Genomic DNA, 12,856 nt, shown 5'->3' with positions numbered 1-12,856 from the left:
CCTTAGAAATCTGTACCCTAAACTAAGCTCAGTGAAACTGTCCTACAATTATCCTCTCTTCACGGGCATGTGCAGTTATATCAGTCAGCTTTTGGTATGATGACATTTTCCAAACTATACTAAGAGATAAATGCAGTTAATAATACCATGATTGTTATCACTACTGGAATGGCCCAGCCACGGTATGCTGTCATTTACACATACTTCAGAGCAAATCTCTAGTAGGATTACAAGTTACAATATTAAAGGAAATAAGTGAAACAGTCAAAAATCATGTTGCACATTTAGCTTTATTGAAGTATAACAAAGAAGAGCTGTTCAAAATAAATGCTTTAGAGAATAAAACTGTGTAACACTGTGATGTCTTTCAGGTCCCATTTACATGTTATTGTTCCCTTTCTTGTTTCTGTGTGAAATTCTTCAGTAAGAAATACTGTATGAAATACAACCAAGTTAAACACATACTGTTGGCACTGAAGGGATTGACGTAATATGCAATCACAAAACATGATCAAATTTTAAATAGATTGATGTCTTCTTTAAAATGTTAGTTACTGAAGGAGTTATAAATCTGGAGTTTGTAAACATTGTTACACCAAATCTACCTACAAAAGCTATTAATTGCAACTACACCAATAAAAAACTATGTAGCTGGAATGCTAATCCAATGCTAGTTTGAACTGCACCACCTAAAGACATTTTAATACAGTGGTGCAAAAATGCACAGAAGGTTTTTCATTGTTTGGCACCTTTAGATGCATTGTAAAGAAAGCAAAAAAATATATAGAAAAAGCAAGCGCACTGATTCATAACAGAAGTTATGAATAACACGAGTAGTTTTGAAAAAAAAGTTACAGCTAAAATCCAAAATTAGGCAATTTTGTGTATTCACAAGCTACATTACACATCATCAAAAACCTTTAGGTAGTATTCTAATTTCAGACTTTAGCTATAACAAGGGTAGAGTAAGTACTGGTTAAAGAATGTAAGGTTTCATCTTAACAAAACTTCCTTCAAAACTTCAAAAACAGTCTAAAACATAAGCTCCCCTGAAATACCATATAACTGTATAAATTTATTTTTCTTCATTATTATTAAATTGATTCAATACACAAAAAGTACTCCCTGTTTAGCCTTTACTACTTACACATCAATGGAATGTAACTCAGTGAGTATGTAGTACAAAGAGAAAGGCAGTAATATCTGGTAAAATTTGGTCCATTCTTGACTATGTTTTACTTTAGATCACTAAAAACAGTTTAACATGTTGTGTCACCAAAACAATTTTGCAGCATTCAATAACAACAAAAATAGAATTAGGTTCTGAGTTAATCTTTTTTGTTCCCTTTTAACTGAGCTGTGTACTTTCGTCTGAGTCTGTGTTTAGATTTTGGAAGAACTCATTTTCCATCGAGAATGTTTGGCAAAACATATTGCACTGTCCCAGTCAATGTTTACTGACGCTTTCCATCGAGGCTGAACTTGTCTTCCAGGAGGTGGAGACCATTCGAGAAGCAATACGATCTCTGAAATTGTTCACTTATTTATGAAATGTTTGTTTGTTTTGTTTTGTTTTGTTTTTTGGCAATGAAAGTTCAAGAGCTCCACCCAGAAAAGCCAGCTACTCTTTGTGGATATCCTCATGTCTTATTATTTTATATGTAATCCAGTAAAATATATTAAAAATTAAGAATGCTAAAGGAAAGGCAGCCCTAGATATAGTGTCGATCCTTTTAGCTCTGTCGACAAACTTCTTTTTAATTGTTTCTGTATCCTTGGGTGGAAGAGGAGTAGGGTTAGCTGGTGGTGCTTTTACCGCGGTGCCGTCTTTCACCTGCAGACAATGACCCATACCATAACCGGAGAAGTTGAAACGGCTCTCACGCACCACGTCGTCGTCCTAGCAATACAACCATAAAGAAAAACAAGCATGAGCTCAGCAGCTGTACAGTTAGTGTACTGCAATCTTTCGTTTGTGTTTTCTAGGGCAGCTTTACCCAACCAAAATCTGAGGACTCCTGGTGGTCTAGTGAAGCTACTACATGGACTCTGCGGAAAACAATAACGTAATTTGGAATCAAATTCAAGTTGGAACCTGTCATCCCAGCAACCTGACATCCCATCTTGGTAGTCTTCGAAGCATGACTGGGCCTCTCATGAAGGTACTTAATATACATCTGTACAGGCATGGCTGAGCTTCGCATATATATTTTCTGAGATAATGAATACAAATTTCCTATGCTAATCTGGCTACATGACAAATGTTTACAGATTATTCCTTTGATACCATGTTAAATTCCATATATAATAGAGTGTTACTAACAGATCTTAGTGTGTGGTGGTCTGCTAAATGTCTGGAAATTGAAAAGGGGCTAACACTCTTCAAAAAAGGCTGGGGACTGGTAACCTGGAAGTCGCAAGCCAGTTTGCGCAGGACCCACTGCAGAAAAAGCTCTTAGAATTTAATGGAACAATGTTTAATCTCGCGACCTGACATTTCCCCATATAATGTACCATATTCATAATGCTAGTGGATTAGTTGTAGTGGGATTTTCTTATTTAAGCACTGCTGAGCTTAACATGACTTTGTTAATCTAACCAAAAACGCCTTTTACGGATTTCCTATGCTGTAGGTACCAAAGCACAGTGCTTTCACTATTGCTGCGATTAGAATATGTCTTAGGATGCAAACTATACAACACTGTGTACTCTGAGCACTTGGAACAAGCCCGCCTTTTTTATTTTGCATTATATGCAGTTTAATATTTAGGGCAGTAGTATAATAGAGTGATAATGGTGAGTGCGCCACAATGCCACTATGTGTTGCTTCAAAGACAGTGAAAACTGCACAAATTAACTTTCGAGTCATTAAATCCTAATTACCCTCCCATCCCCATCTCTTAAAGATGTCCTTCAATGTCCTCCTAAAGGAAGGCTGGCCCAATGCAGGCATTAGACTTGGATATTTTCTGAAAGGGGAATTCAAGCTGCTGTATAGTAAAGTATCTGATTTTCAGAACTCAGGGGCATTGAAAATGCATCATAATCGATGCTTCCAAGCCTTTTGCGGGTTTTGGGGGGGAAATAAAAAAATGGCAATATATACAACATATTGGTTAGAAATGACTAGTTTTTCAGGGAAAAAATGGCAATAAATAAAGCATATTGGTTAGAAATATTAAAGTAAGAGACTGCGGCATTCAAATTTAACCAGTGGCGGAACACTCAGTGGAGATCGGGAAAAAAAAAGATAGCATTTAAGTGTAAACGAGTTCAGCATCTTTTCAAGGAGTGTTTTTAAGTGATGTTAAAATTTTCTCATCACTTGGTCTCCTGGTGCCTGGACGCCTGTCCCTGAATGAGACGTCTCTACCTGATGAGCTTCAGAGCCCTCGTTTTGAGCGGCTTGATCTGAGTTAACATTAGCCATACAGTACATCTGTTCATCCCTTCACTGAAGCCTCAGTGAACAGACTCTGCCAATGCCCTGACATGACCTGTTGTGCTTTAGATAATCTAGGAAGAGAAAAAGGAAAGGTTACAGGGTCTTCATAAGAGTGTGTAATGCAATTACAATTCTTCATTGCTCATGTTGTATACTGTAGGCACAGAAAACTGTTCTTCCTGTTTATAGTTGTCGACACTGTGAAAGAGTTTTACAATCCTTCAAATATATTGGAATATAATTTCTGCGGGTCTTCCGTTTGAATCGAACTGGTTTTGGAAAGCTAAAACTGCCAACCTCCCCTCCGCCCCCCCAATGTTTTGTGAAATAAATTAATTCACAGTGTTTGTTTCAGCATGCACTTCATTGTAACTGTGCCCAGAACTGCGTGCTGAGGCTGCTTGGACATTTCATAGGAAAAGGAAAGACTTCCTGGTGCCAGGGTGCATTGACAGAGCACGTGGGAATAAAACAGGGTAAATAAACGATGAATGTAAAAAAGGACACGAAAATGATAAACTCTAAGGGATAGCAGTTGCTGTGCGACACTCATCCACAAGACATGACACGGATCAGACCAATGCCATAGCCAGCAAGCTTGGGCTACATGGCATCATGCGGTGTGCCGTGTGTTTCAGTGCTTTTACCCTTGAGCTTGCATTGCAGATTTGATTCAAAGCTCCACAGGTCGACGGCTCTTTGCTCTGCAAACCATTCGTGCGGCGTACAGATTGAATGCTCTCATTGCCAACAACCAATTCCTGTCCCCAGAATTGCAGACCAGACAGCAGCCGAGAGATTGAGAACAGCAAATTGATTAAACAAAAAAAAATGAGCTAGTTAGAGTGAAAGAGAGAGAACATGCAAAATAATAATATAAGGATACAGTAAAAGAGTAATGGAAGGTGGAATTTATGGAAAAGAGATGGCTTAGCTGTAATTTTGTTGTTGTTTTTTTTTAAACGTGTCAGAGCAGGACACTTGCATGTTTCCAGTGTTTTGTCCCTCTACTCTTTATACAAGACAAAAATATTAAGGTTTACAATGAGTTAGAAAATCGCAACTGCTCTATTATAGCCTTGGCAATAAACACATAATTTTAAAAATAAATGTAAATCTGTCTGCTTCATAGCTCTTAAAATATTTGCAGTGTACAGTAGTTATTAACCTCTTATAAGGAGTGATCAAACTCTGATTTGGTCATGTATTTTACTGTATAGTATGTTTGTCATCAAAACGTGAAAATGGTGTGAGTGTTTATACCTTTTGATTTTTCAATTTAAATTATGTATCTTCAATTCCCCAATGTCATTTTCAATACATTATGCTGTTTTGCTTTATTAATTAATTTTATTGCTTTAGTTCAGAGGAAACTAGGTGTGATTTAAACAAAGAGGGCTTAATTGTAAATTAGATATCAGGAAAACGTCACTACAAAACAGTTTCTGAAGAGCAACAGTAAGTACTGGATTTATAAAAAATAATACATTTTGCCTAGTGAAAGAAACTTCATCAGTGACTGTTCTAGAGAAAAATTCAGTTGAATTAAGTTTGGTTTAAATGTTAACATAAACTTGTAATATCTAACTTTACCACTAATGTTCATCAGTGTTGTCTTTCATTTACTATCAACACACAAAAGGAATGGACATGAAAATGATTAAAAAACACATTTTTGTCCAGACAGCAAAACCATTTTCCAAAGTATGAGCTGCCCCAACAGCTCACGCTTTGCACAATCACCTTGTTCTGTCTTCTCTGTCTTCTTCTGAGACGGAGGAACTCTTTCTGTTGCCTTGAGACAAAGTTGACTCCAGCATATTCCAGCAAGGCAGCAAACACAAACAGCAGGCACACGGCCATCCAAATGTCGATGGCCTTCACGTAGGAAACCTGAGCAGAAAACAGAATGATAACCTTTTCCAGGAGTAGGGATTAATAGAAATATTACTTAATGCTTAATGCTTCACTACAGTTCCCAATCTCATGGATAGAAGGGTTACATGTCTGGGCTTATCAAAATAAATTCCAAATTCAAACATCAAGGTTGAACCACCATAATGTTTTCATAGTAGTACAGGTTTCTTATACTAAGAAATGGACAGTTTAGTCAAGTGGGAAGAGTGCTACCTACAAGCTCACCAGCTCCACCACATACACTAGATTCCTCTAATTATGGTTATTAAATTTACTTTTCATTGTTCTTAAGTATAGATCACTGTTTTACCATTAAAATATTTTGAAGTTAATGTAAGGAATTGATTTCCCATGTCAGTTCAATATCTAATATCACATCTTTGGGGGTTTGGGCACTCTTTTTAATTTACATATTGCTGAAGAGTTTTCTCTGTAGTACAGATCATGGCTGCTACCCAGGGGTTTTCTCCTCAGTAACTAAGACAGAATACAGATTTGCTAAATTGGCACATCTCAGCGGACACACTTTCCCTAAGGGCACATGACACAGCATTGAATCAGACATTCTCTGAAGAAGTATGTCAAGTTGGATTGATAGAGAATGAAGTCTGTATTTAAATAATTCAGTCTCTCTCTACTTATTTCCAGTTCGAGAAGAGGAAGAAAAAAAGTCCACAATCACATATTGTAATACATGAGATGATATCTATTGCAAAACATAAGCTTGGATCTTCCATCCATCAGGGACTGATAGGAGCCAGTACATAACCTTTCTTTAATAAACTTTCTTCATGTCCCTAGTCAGAAATTAATTCTAGGTGGTATCCTGTTATCTGCTGTTTCTCTGTGTCTTGCATATCTACAGTAGATGGCCAGACAGATAGACTAAGTTTGCAATAAAAAAGCTTTTTAACTTCAGCTAATATCTTAAATGAGCTAGTGTTTGTCTGGTAATATTTTTTACACTTTCTTAAAAATATATTAATTGAAATAAACAGCATCTGAATTCATTTCAGCACTGGCTTCACAGATCCTGATTAGCACTAATCTAGGACAACTTAATAATTGTTAAGTCAGATGATATAGAATTAGCGTCATTCAGGATAGATGAAATAAGGCCTTCCTGTAAATGCTCCATACTACCAGTCACAATATTGTCTTCCTAATATTACTGTATGCAAGCACTTCTGAGTGGCTCCACCACTATATGCTTGTTTGGATTTTGTGTTGAACCCTGTGGTCCACACGGGCTACATAATCAAGATTGTGCTGTTTGATGGTGAAGTCTGGCATATCTCTCTCCTGTTTATCACGAGCTGACTCTGACCGGGATTCCCTGGTAGAGTGGCCAAGCACTGGCAGGCCTGGGGAGGATTGAGTTGACATGGGTTTGGCACTCAGCAGAGACTCCTGTCACTTTCAAGCTTGCAGTGCTGTCGGTGAGGGTTGTGGTGGTCAACATGTTGGCCACTCTGTCCTTGTGAGGCGCTGTGGAGCTTGCAGTATTTCAATGACAAACGGCTCTGACAGGTAGGCTGTCTACAGCTCCTCTCTCCCTCAGTGAAGTGATTCTCCCTGTACATTGCAAGGGTTGTAGTGCTAAGAGGAACTGGTTAACCACATTGGAAGAGAGTCAACACACGAAAACAATTTAATTCCAGTTTTTATGCTGTACGTGCAGTACATGAAGAATAGACATATTACCCAGTGTAAAAAGGAAATATGTTAGAGAGGGAAAAAGCCCAGAGCCCACCAATCTCCTGCTCCCGAAGGAACAGATACTGTATGGCATGGCCTATTTGTCTTCCCAGAGTTTCAGCTCAAGTGCTAATACTGCTGCCGATGCAGTAGCCCTCTGGCTCTTGTCATAGAGGGGTTCCAGGTGCCCTGTCCACAAGTCCAAATCTTCCCTTCCAGCCTCATTCCATTTACCTCAAGTGTATTGCTCGTTGGGGTTTTTACACATATCCTAAATTAACCACTTCACTCACGTTGACTCAGATTTAACTCTCTTTGCCTGAATTGAAATATATTAAACCTTGACAAAATCTTAAAATGTTTCTATCTCTGGAGGGTTTGCAATTCCTTGCAAGCATGAGAATCTCTCTCCTCGTGATCCTTAGCAACCCTGTGAACACTATGGTGGAATTTTAATTAGGACCTTCTGCAAAATGATCATCACATCTCACGGGTGAGGAATGTGTCCGAGCATACTGTACATACAATATGTACTGTACATGTCTTGCTGTGGATCAGAATGTTGATGTTGAAAGCATTATCGGTTTTTGCTTTTATTCATTGTGTTTTCATAATTAGTAAAGTAACAATCTCTCCTAAATTAAAATCTGATTTTATGTATTTTTTTTAATTACCGCTCGGAGAAAATAATCTCTACGACTTAATTTCAAGACGCAGATAATATTAAAAGTAAAGTTCTTCTTTCTGTCCCACATTTGAATTTTCTTTCTGTGGGATAATTCTTATTAGAAAGACTGAAGAGCACTTTACCAAATTACCACTTCTTGAATGCAAGCGAAGACTGAGGCATCAATGTGACATAATTATTTTAGAAAAGATGTGTTGTTTACAAAGAATGTAGTCAGTAATTTATGCCAGTAATTAAAGAGGTTTATGAATCCCTTACAAGCAATTTAACATGACTACGGAGCTTATTACCATCTAATCTAAATAAACTTTGAACACAATCTCTTTGAAAGTTTGAAAGTGTCTGTGAGAGAATAATAACATCTTACTACATTAAAGCACAAGCACCAAATTATTTGAAAATATTACATGAAAAAATAAAATTGAGCTTGCAATAAAAGCAGCATCCCTCCCACAGCACAGTTGAAATAAAAGCTTCTTTTTCTCGTTAATGAGATTGAGGTGTAAATGCAGAAACAGTCACTTCGAATTAGGGTTCATTTGAAGTGCTTTAACGGTTTTAATCAACGTTCTTTGATGATAATAACGTAAGTGAATTGAATGAGTAAATAAAAGCTCAAAATCAAACTGCATCTTTATAGCTCCCTGGGTATCAAATAAAGTCACACAAATATTATTTCTTTAACTTTGTACAGTGTCTTTGATTTTATATCCACTGGGCATTAAGTAGAATAGGAAAATATATCCCCAATAGAATGGAAAAGCAAAATTGTATTCGGTTTTTAGATTCTTACAGTAAATATAATGCAAAACATCTTTATTTAAATGAATTATTGATGTTTGTGGTGTGAGTGATGTGAATTTTAAAGCTAAAAAGTTGATTATTATTTAACTTAAAGATGTTTAAATCCCCCAAAACTCAAGTGGGAAAAAGCTGGAACATTTCCTCGGATAATTAAAATAATCATCCTTGTAAACAGTTTCTGTTTTGTAGCATCTCATTTGAAGAAAACATATTGGCCCATTGATCAAGTGCCCAAGAATGATTCAAAGTTACTGAGGTTTTCCACAAAGTGCTTGTATGTTTCATGGGTCAGTTATGTCACATTAGCCTTATAAATACATGTTGCAATTAAATAATTTATGATACTATTACAGTTTAATTCAGTGGTGCTGTTTGCTATTTGAGCACTATTGGAGCAGTAATTCGTCTCATTACAGGAGCAAACAGTAAGGAGATTTATAGAGTATGAGCTGAAAGCCTCTGAACTTCCAGGTGTCAGAACCTCATTCCCCCACAGGTACTCATGAATTGAACAGGGGTATTTAAATATATGAAATAAAAACTTTGAATAATCTGAAACTCAATGGGCAACAAAACATATTCATACTGCAAATTATTGTATGGCCTGAAGCATGTGTTTAAACAAACAAAAAAACAACCTTTCAGCTGAATGGTTTAACATCCCTCTCTTACTCTAATTATAGTAAGGTGCACTGATTACAAAAAAGCATTACCACAGGCAAGAGATTAAATGAAAAACAAAAGTGAAAATCAAGCTGAGAGTCTGCCTGCTGTTGTGCTTCAAGAAATGCAAACATACTAGACATTTTGGAGAAGGTGACATAGCGTCTAGATAAATTAAATTTCTTGCATATATCATTTTGGACCTTACAGAGATCATTATAACACATATTAAGGATTTTGCAAGGGGTAATAGGTCCAATATAAGCAAAGTCTAAGATGAAAGACAGACAGGGATAAGCCTACTGTAGGTCATCTGCTACATTTGCACTCCATGTTACTAAGGGTAAATAATCAAGATTCACTAGATCACTACTGAAAAAAAATTAAAATTCATAGCGTTAAAATTAATAGTCTGTCCCATGTTATAACAGGGTGATGCAGTGAATTGTGTGAGCTGAAAGTTAGACTATTAGACCAGTTGAATGCATTCAAACAAACAGTATGGACAACAGTACACCTCATGCAACAGGTATATGAAAAATTATTTATTCCCTTGGATCTTTCAGTAAATCACTTTGTAGTTTTGAGTTGTTTTGTGTTGTTTTTAATAAGTTTTATACGGGGGAGAAAAAAACACAAGGCCATGACTCTGAATGAATCCATTCCGAGTTTCACAAGATAATATCATCTGCACATCAGACACGACAAGCCGTGCAGAACAAAAGGCTGTGGACCCAGGCTGTCACATTCGCAGTCCCTAAGGAGACTGCTGCCAGAGCAGCCTGCTGCTGGAAGCTACTTTAATGAAAACCCTCAGCAAAGACGTCACGCTGTAAGGTGTCTTTTGCCATGGCAACCCCCATTCTCAGAATGCATTTATCTGCACTTTGAATTAGGCAGTATTGACAAAAACAGTAAAAATCAGAGGTGAATGTTTATCGCAGCTAAATTTTAAAGACTAATTTCATGGTTTCTGACTGCGGTTGAATTTTTGACTGTTTACCCAGTGTATAAAAGGTCAAATTAAAGTCATTAAAGCTCTCTATATTATAAAATCTGATTTAACTGAAAAAAATCTATTTTTTTCCTGCCATTCAGAAGCTGAAGATATACAGTAAAATATTGCCTTCATTCCATGCATCCCTTAAGCACTTAGTGCAGTGAAAAAGGTCCTTCCTAATCGGACGCTTGCCTTTGTATTTTTTTTTTTTGACATATCAGACCAGAACTAGACCTTAGAAAAACAATAAATGAGAAGGAGGGAGTCCATGCAGCTGTCACAGGAGTGCCCCTGGTCATGTGAAATTGCTTCCTTTAACAAATGAACCCAGCCGCAGCCACTTCTACCTTTGGAAGCGATGCTCTGGAGCCTGAGCTCTGCGTGGTCATGGTGAGTACAGTGGTGATGCCCAGAGCCACTCTAGCTGGTGCTGCATCCATGTTGATCCAGAAAGACACCCAGGACAGAATGACGATCAGCAGGCTGGGAATGTACATTTGGATCAAATAGTAACCCATCTGTCGCTCGAGGTGAAACTTGACTTCAATGCAAGTAAACTTTCCTGAAATAAAAAACAATATATATACTGTACATGTACAACAGGGGGTTAAAACAGTGTCGCAGTTTCGTGCAAGCAGCCTTTTTTTCCAACCTGCCAATATGATTTTTTCACATGAGGGGAAAAACTGACGAGTGTCCTGTACCTGTATTGTAATGCTTTGTGCAGTACCCAAGCTCCTTTTCGTCCTTCAGAATGAACTGAGGCAGGGTTAACCCATCTGCCACCTGCACAGGACCTTCATTCAGCCACTCGAAGATCAAATCATTCATTGTGTAGCCGACTGCAAGAAATAAAAAAGGGCAGAACTCTTCTTTTTTTTTATTCTGCATTTTTGAAATCCAATAAATCCAGTAAAAATGAGACCATGACAGAGCACAACGAAACCAGTGGAAATCATCAGTGTTAGAAATGAAGATATGACGTCGCCCCTGTAAAATACATTAAAAAGTCATTGTTTAAGACATAAGTGTGTAATTAGTACCGGCAACCTACATTTGCTGCAATTGAATAGTCTGCGATTAGAAGCCCTGCTTCAGTCACAAAGATCTCCATTGTTAGTGATCGCCCCATGACTAGCCCAGAAAATCACAGCAAGGTCCAGCTGTCACACAGGCCTTAATGGGAGCCAGCTGCCCTCATGGAAACTGGTAAACATGAATGTGCCTTTCAGGAGGACTAAAACATCCACAGATGATGAAATAGTGAAGCCATCACATGGTTTCACATGGGTCTCATATGGTGAGGTACTATTTCTGTGACATTCTGTAGTGGGTGTTTTCTGTCACTCCTTGTGTGTCTGGTACCCCGGGGCTGGAGGGCTTAGTTTAGTAACTGGGTACTGAGTACCTCTCCACAGAATGTGAATCGGCTGCCACTGTCACTGGCCCTAAAGTTTGGTATCTTCTTTGTAAACATGAGTCTGTGCACAAACAGGATTGAGCAGAATTCCACAGCTCTGCTTATTTGCTTGACATCTACTGTAGAGTGCTCAAATATTTTATTATCATTAAAAGATTTTCAGAAGATGGAGACAAGTGTCCGGGGTCTTTAAAGATATGGATACTAAGTGACAAGAGTCAGAGAAATAAGTACAGATTAAAAAAACTAATGTTCCTAATGTATTTATGCATCATTGGCAAAAACGTGTAGCCTTCTTTGGTGTATTATGCTAGAAATAGAGTTACAGTACATCAAACTCTAATGTAAGGCGCACCACATTACTAAAAGATTAAAAAGTCATGCAGAATTATTAACACCCTTCAAATATTCATATCTTGTATTTGAAATCTGAATCAGCAAAATGTACGTTTTTCTTCTTCATAAATTGACTTATTTCTTATGTTTTTTTCAGAGCTTTGACATTTCTGAATAGCTGAATAGCTCTACAGTTTGACCTTTTATTTCAGTGTCTGTGTCAGTGTCAGTGGATTAGATTCTGGATCCCACATTTTATTTAAATTCACACTAATCTGCATTCCAGCACCCTTATTCCAAAACTGAAAACAATTGCAAGAGGGCAGTTAAAATAAAATCTTAAAGGAAGCAAAAAAACAATAAAAAAATAAAGAAAAACAATTTTAAAACAATTTGCTACTAATATAAACATAATCATGTCTCGAGCTAATTCATATATAATGATTCTGAGCGGTGAGTGGATATTACAATGTTTTTTTTTAAGAAACAAAGGTGAGTGATTGTTAAAGAGCAGGATACCACAGCTGACTACTGTTGATCACTGAATATCTTATCTTGATGCAGAGAAAACACAGCAGCTTTTATTGACCTTTGTAATGATCAGGAACTAAATTAGCCACTGCTGGAGTCCAGGCTTAATCTGCTTGAGAAGATAATATTTCTGCTGTGTTCACTTTGAGATTGAGTTAAGAACACTTTGGCCTACAGTAATTTTACAGACCTAGTGTTTCTTTAAACAACCAATAAATCTTTGAGAAGACACTTGTCAGTAGATGATGAATTCTGCTTTTACTGCTTTCACACATCAACAAAATGTTCTCATTTAACACAAATGTTCTCCTACTCATGATTAAAGGCTGATTGTTGACAACTGTTAAGTGTGGC

The 12,856-nt window shown here is 37.2% G+C and overlaps 1 protein-coding gene across 3 annotated transcripts in view; it reads right to left on the bottom strand.

Moving 5' to 3' along the window:
- Nucleotides 1-271: 271 nt before the first annotated feature.
- glra2 (glycine receptor, alpha 2) overlaps nt 272-12,856 on the bottom strand; it is a 38,693-nt gene continuing 26,108 nt past the window's right edge. For 2 of the 3 annotated variants that reach the window (XM_006637907.3, XM_006637906.3), the window contains exons 6-9: nt 10,920-11,057; nt 10,563-10,777; nt 5,189-5,338; nt 272-1,900 (exon numbers count right to left, since the gene is read on the bottom strand). In XM_006637907.3, the coding sequence (XP_006637970.1) occupies nt 1,622-1,900; nt 5,189-5,338; nt 10,563-10,777; nt 10,920-11,057 (782 nt within the window). In that variant the 3' untranslated portion in view covers nt 272-1,621. The other variant, XM_015361760.2, reaches the window with a different exon arrangement.

Source organism: Lepisosteus oculatus, chromosome 13 (genome assembly GCF_040954835.1).
Source record: "Lepisosteus oculatus isolate fLepOcu1 chromosome 13, fLepOcu1.hap2, whole genome shotgun sequence".
Classification (NCBI taxonomy): Eukaryota; Metazoa; Chordata; class Actinopteri; order Semionotiformes; family Lepisosteidae; genus Lepisosteus; species Lepisosteus oculatus.
This window is presented reverse-complemented; position numbering and strand designations above follow the sequence as displayed.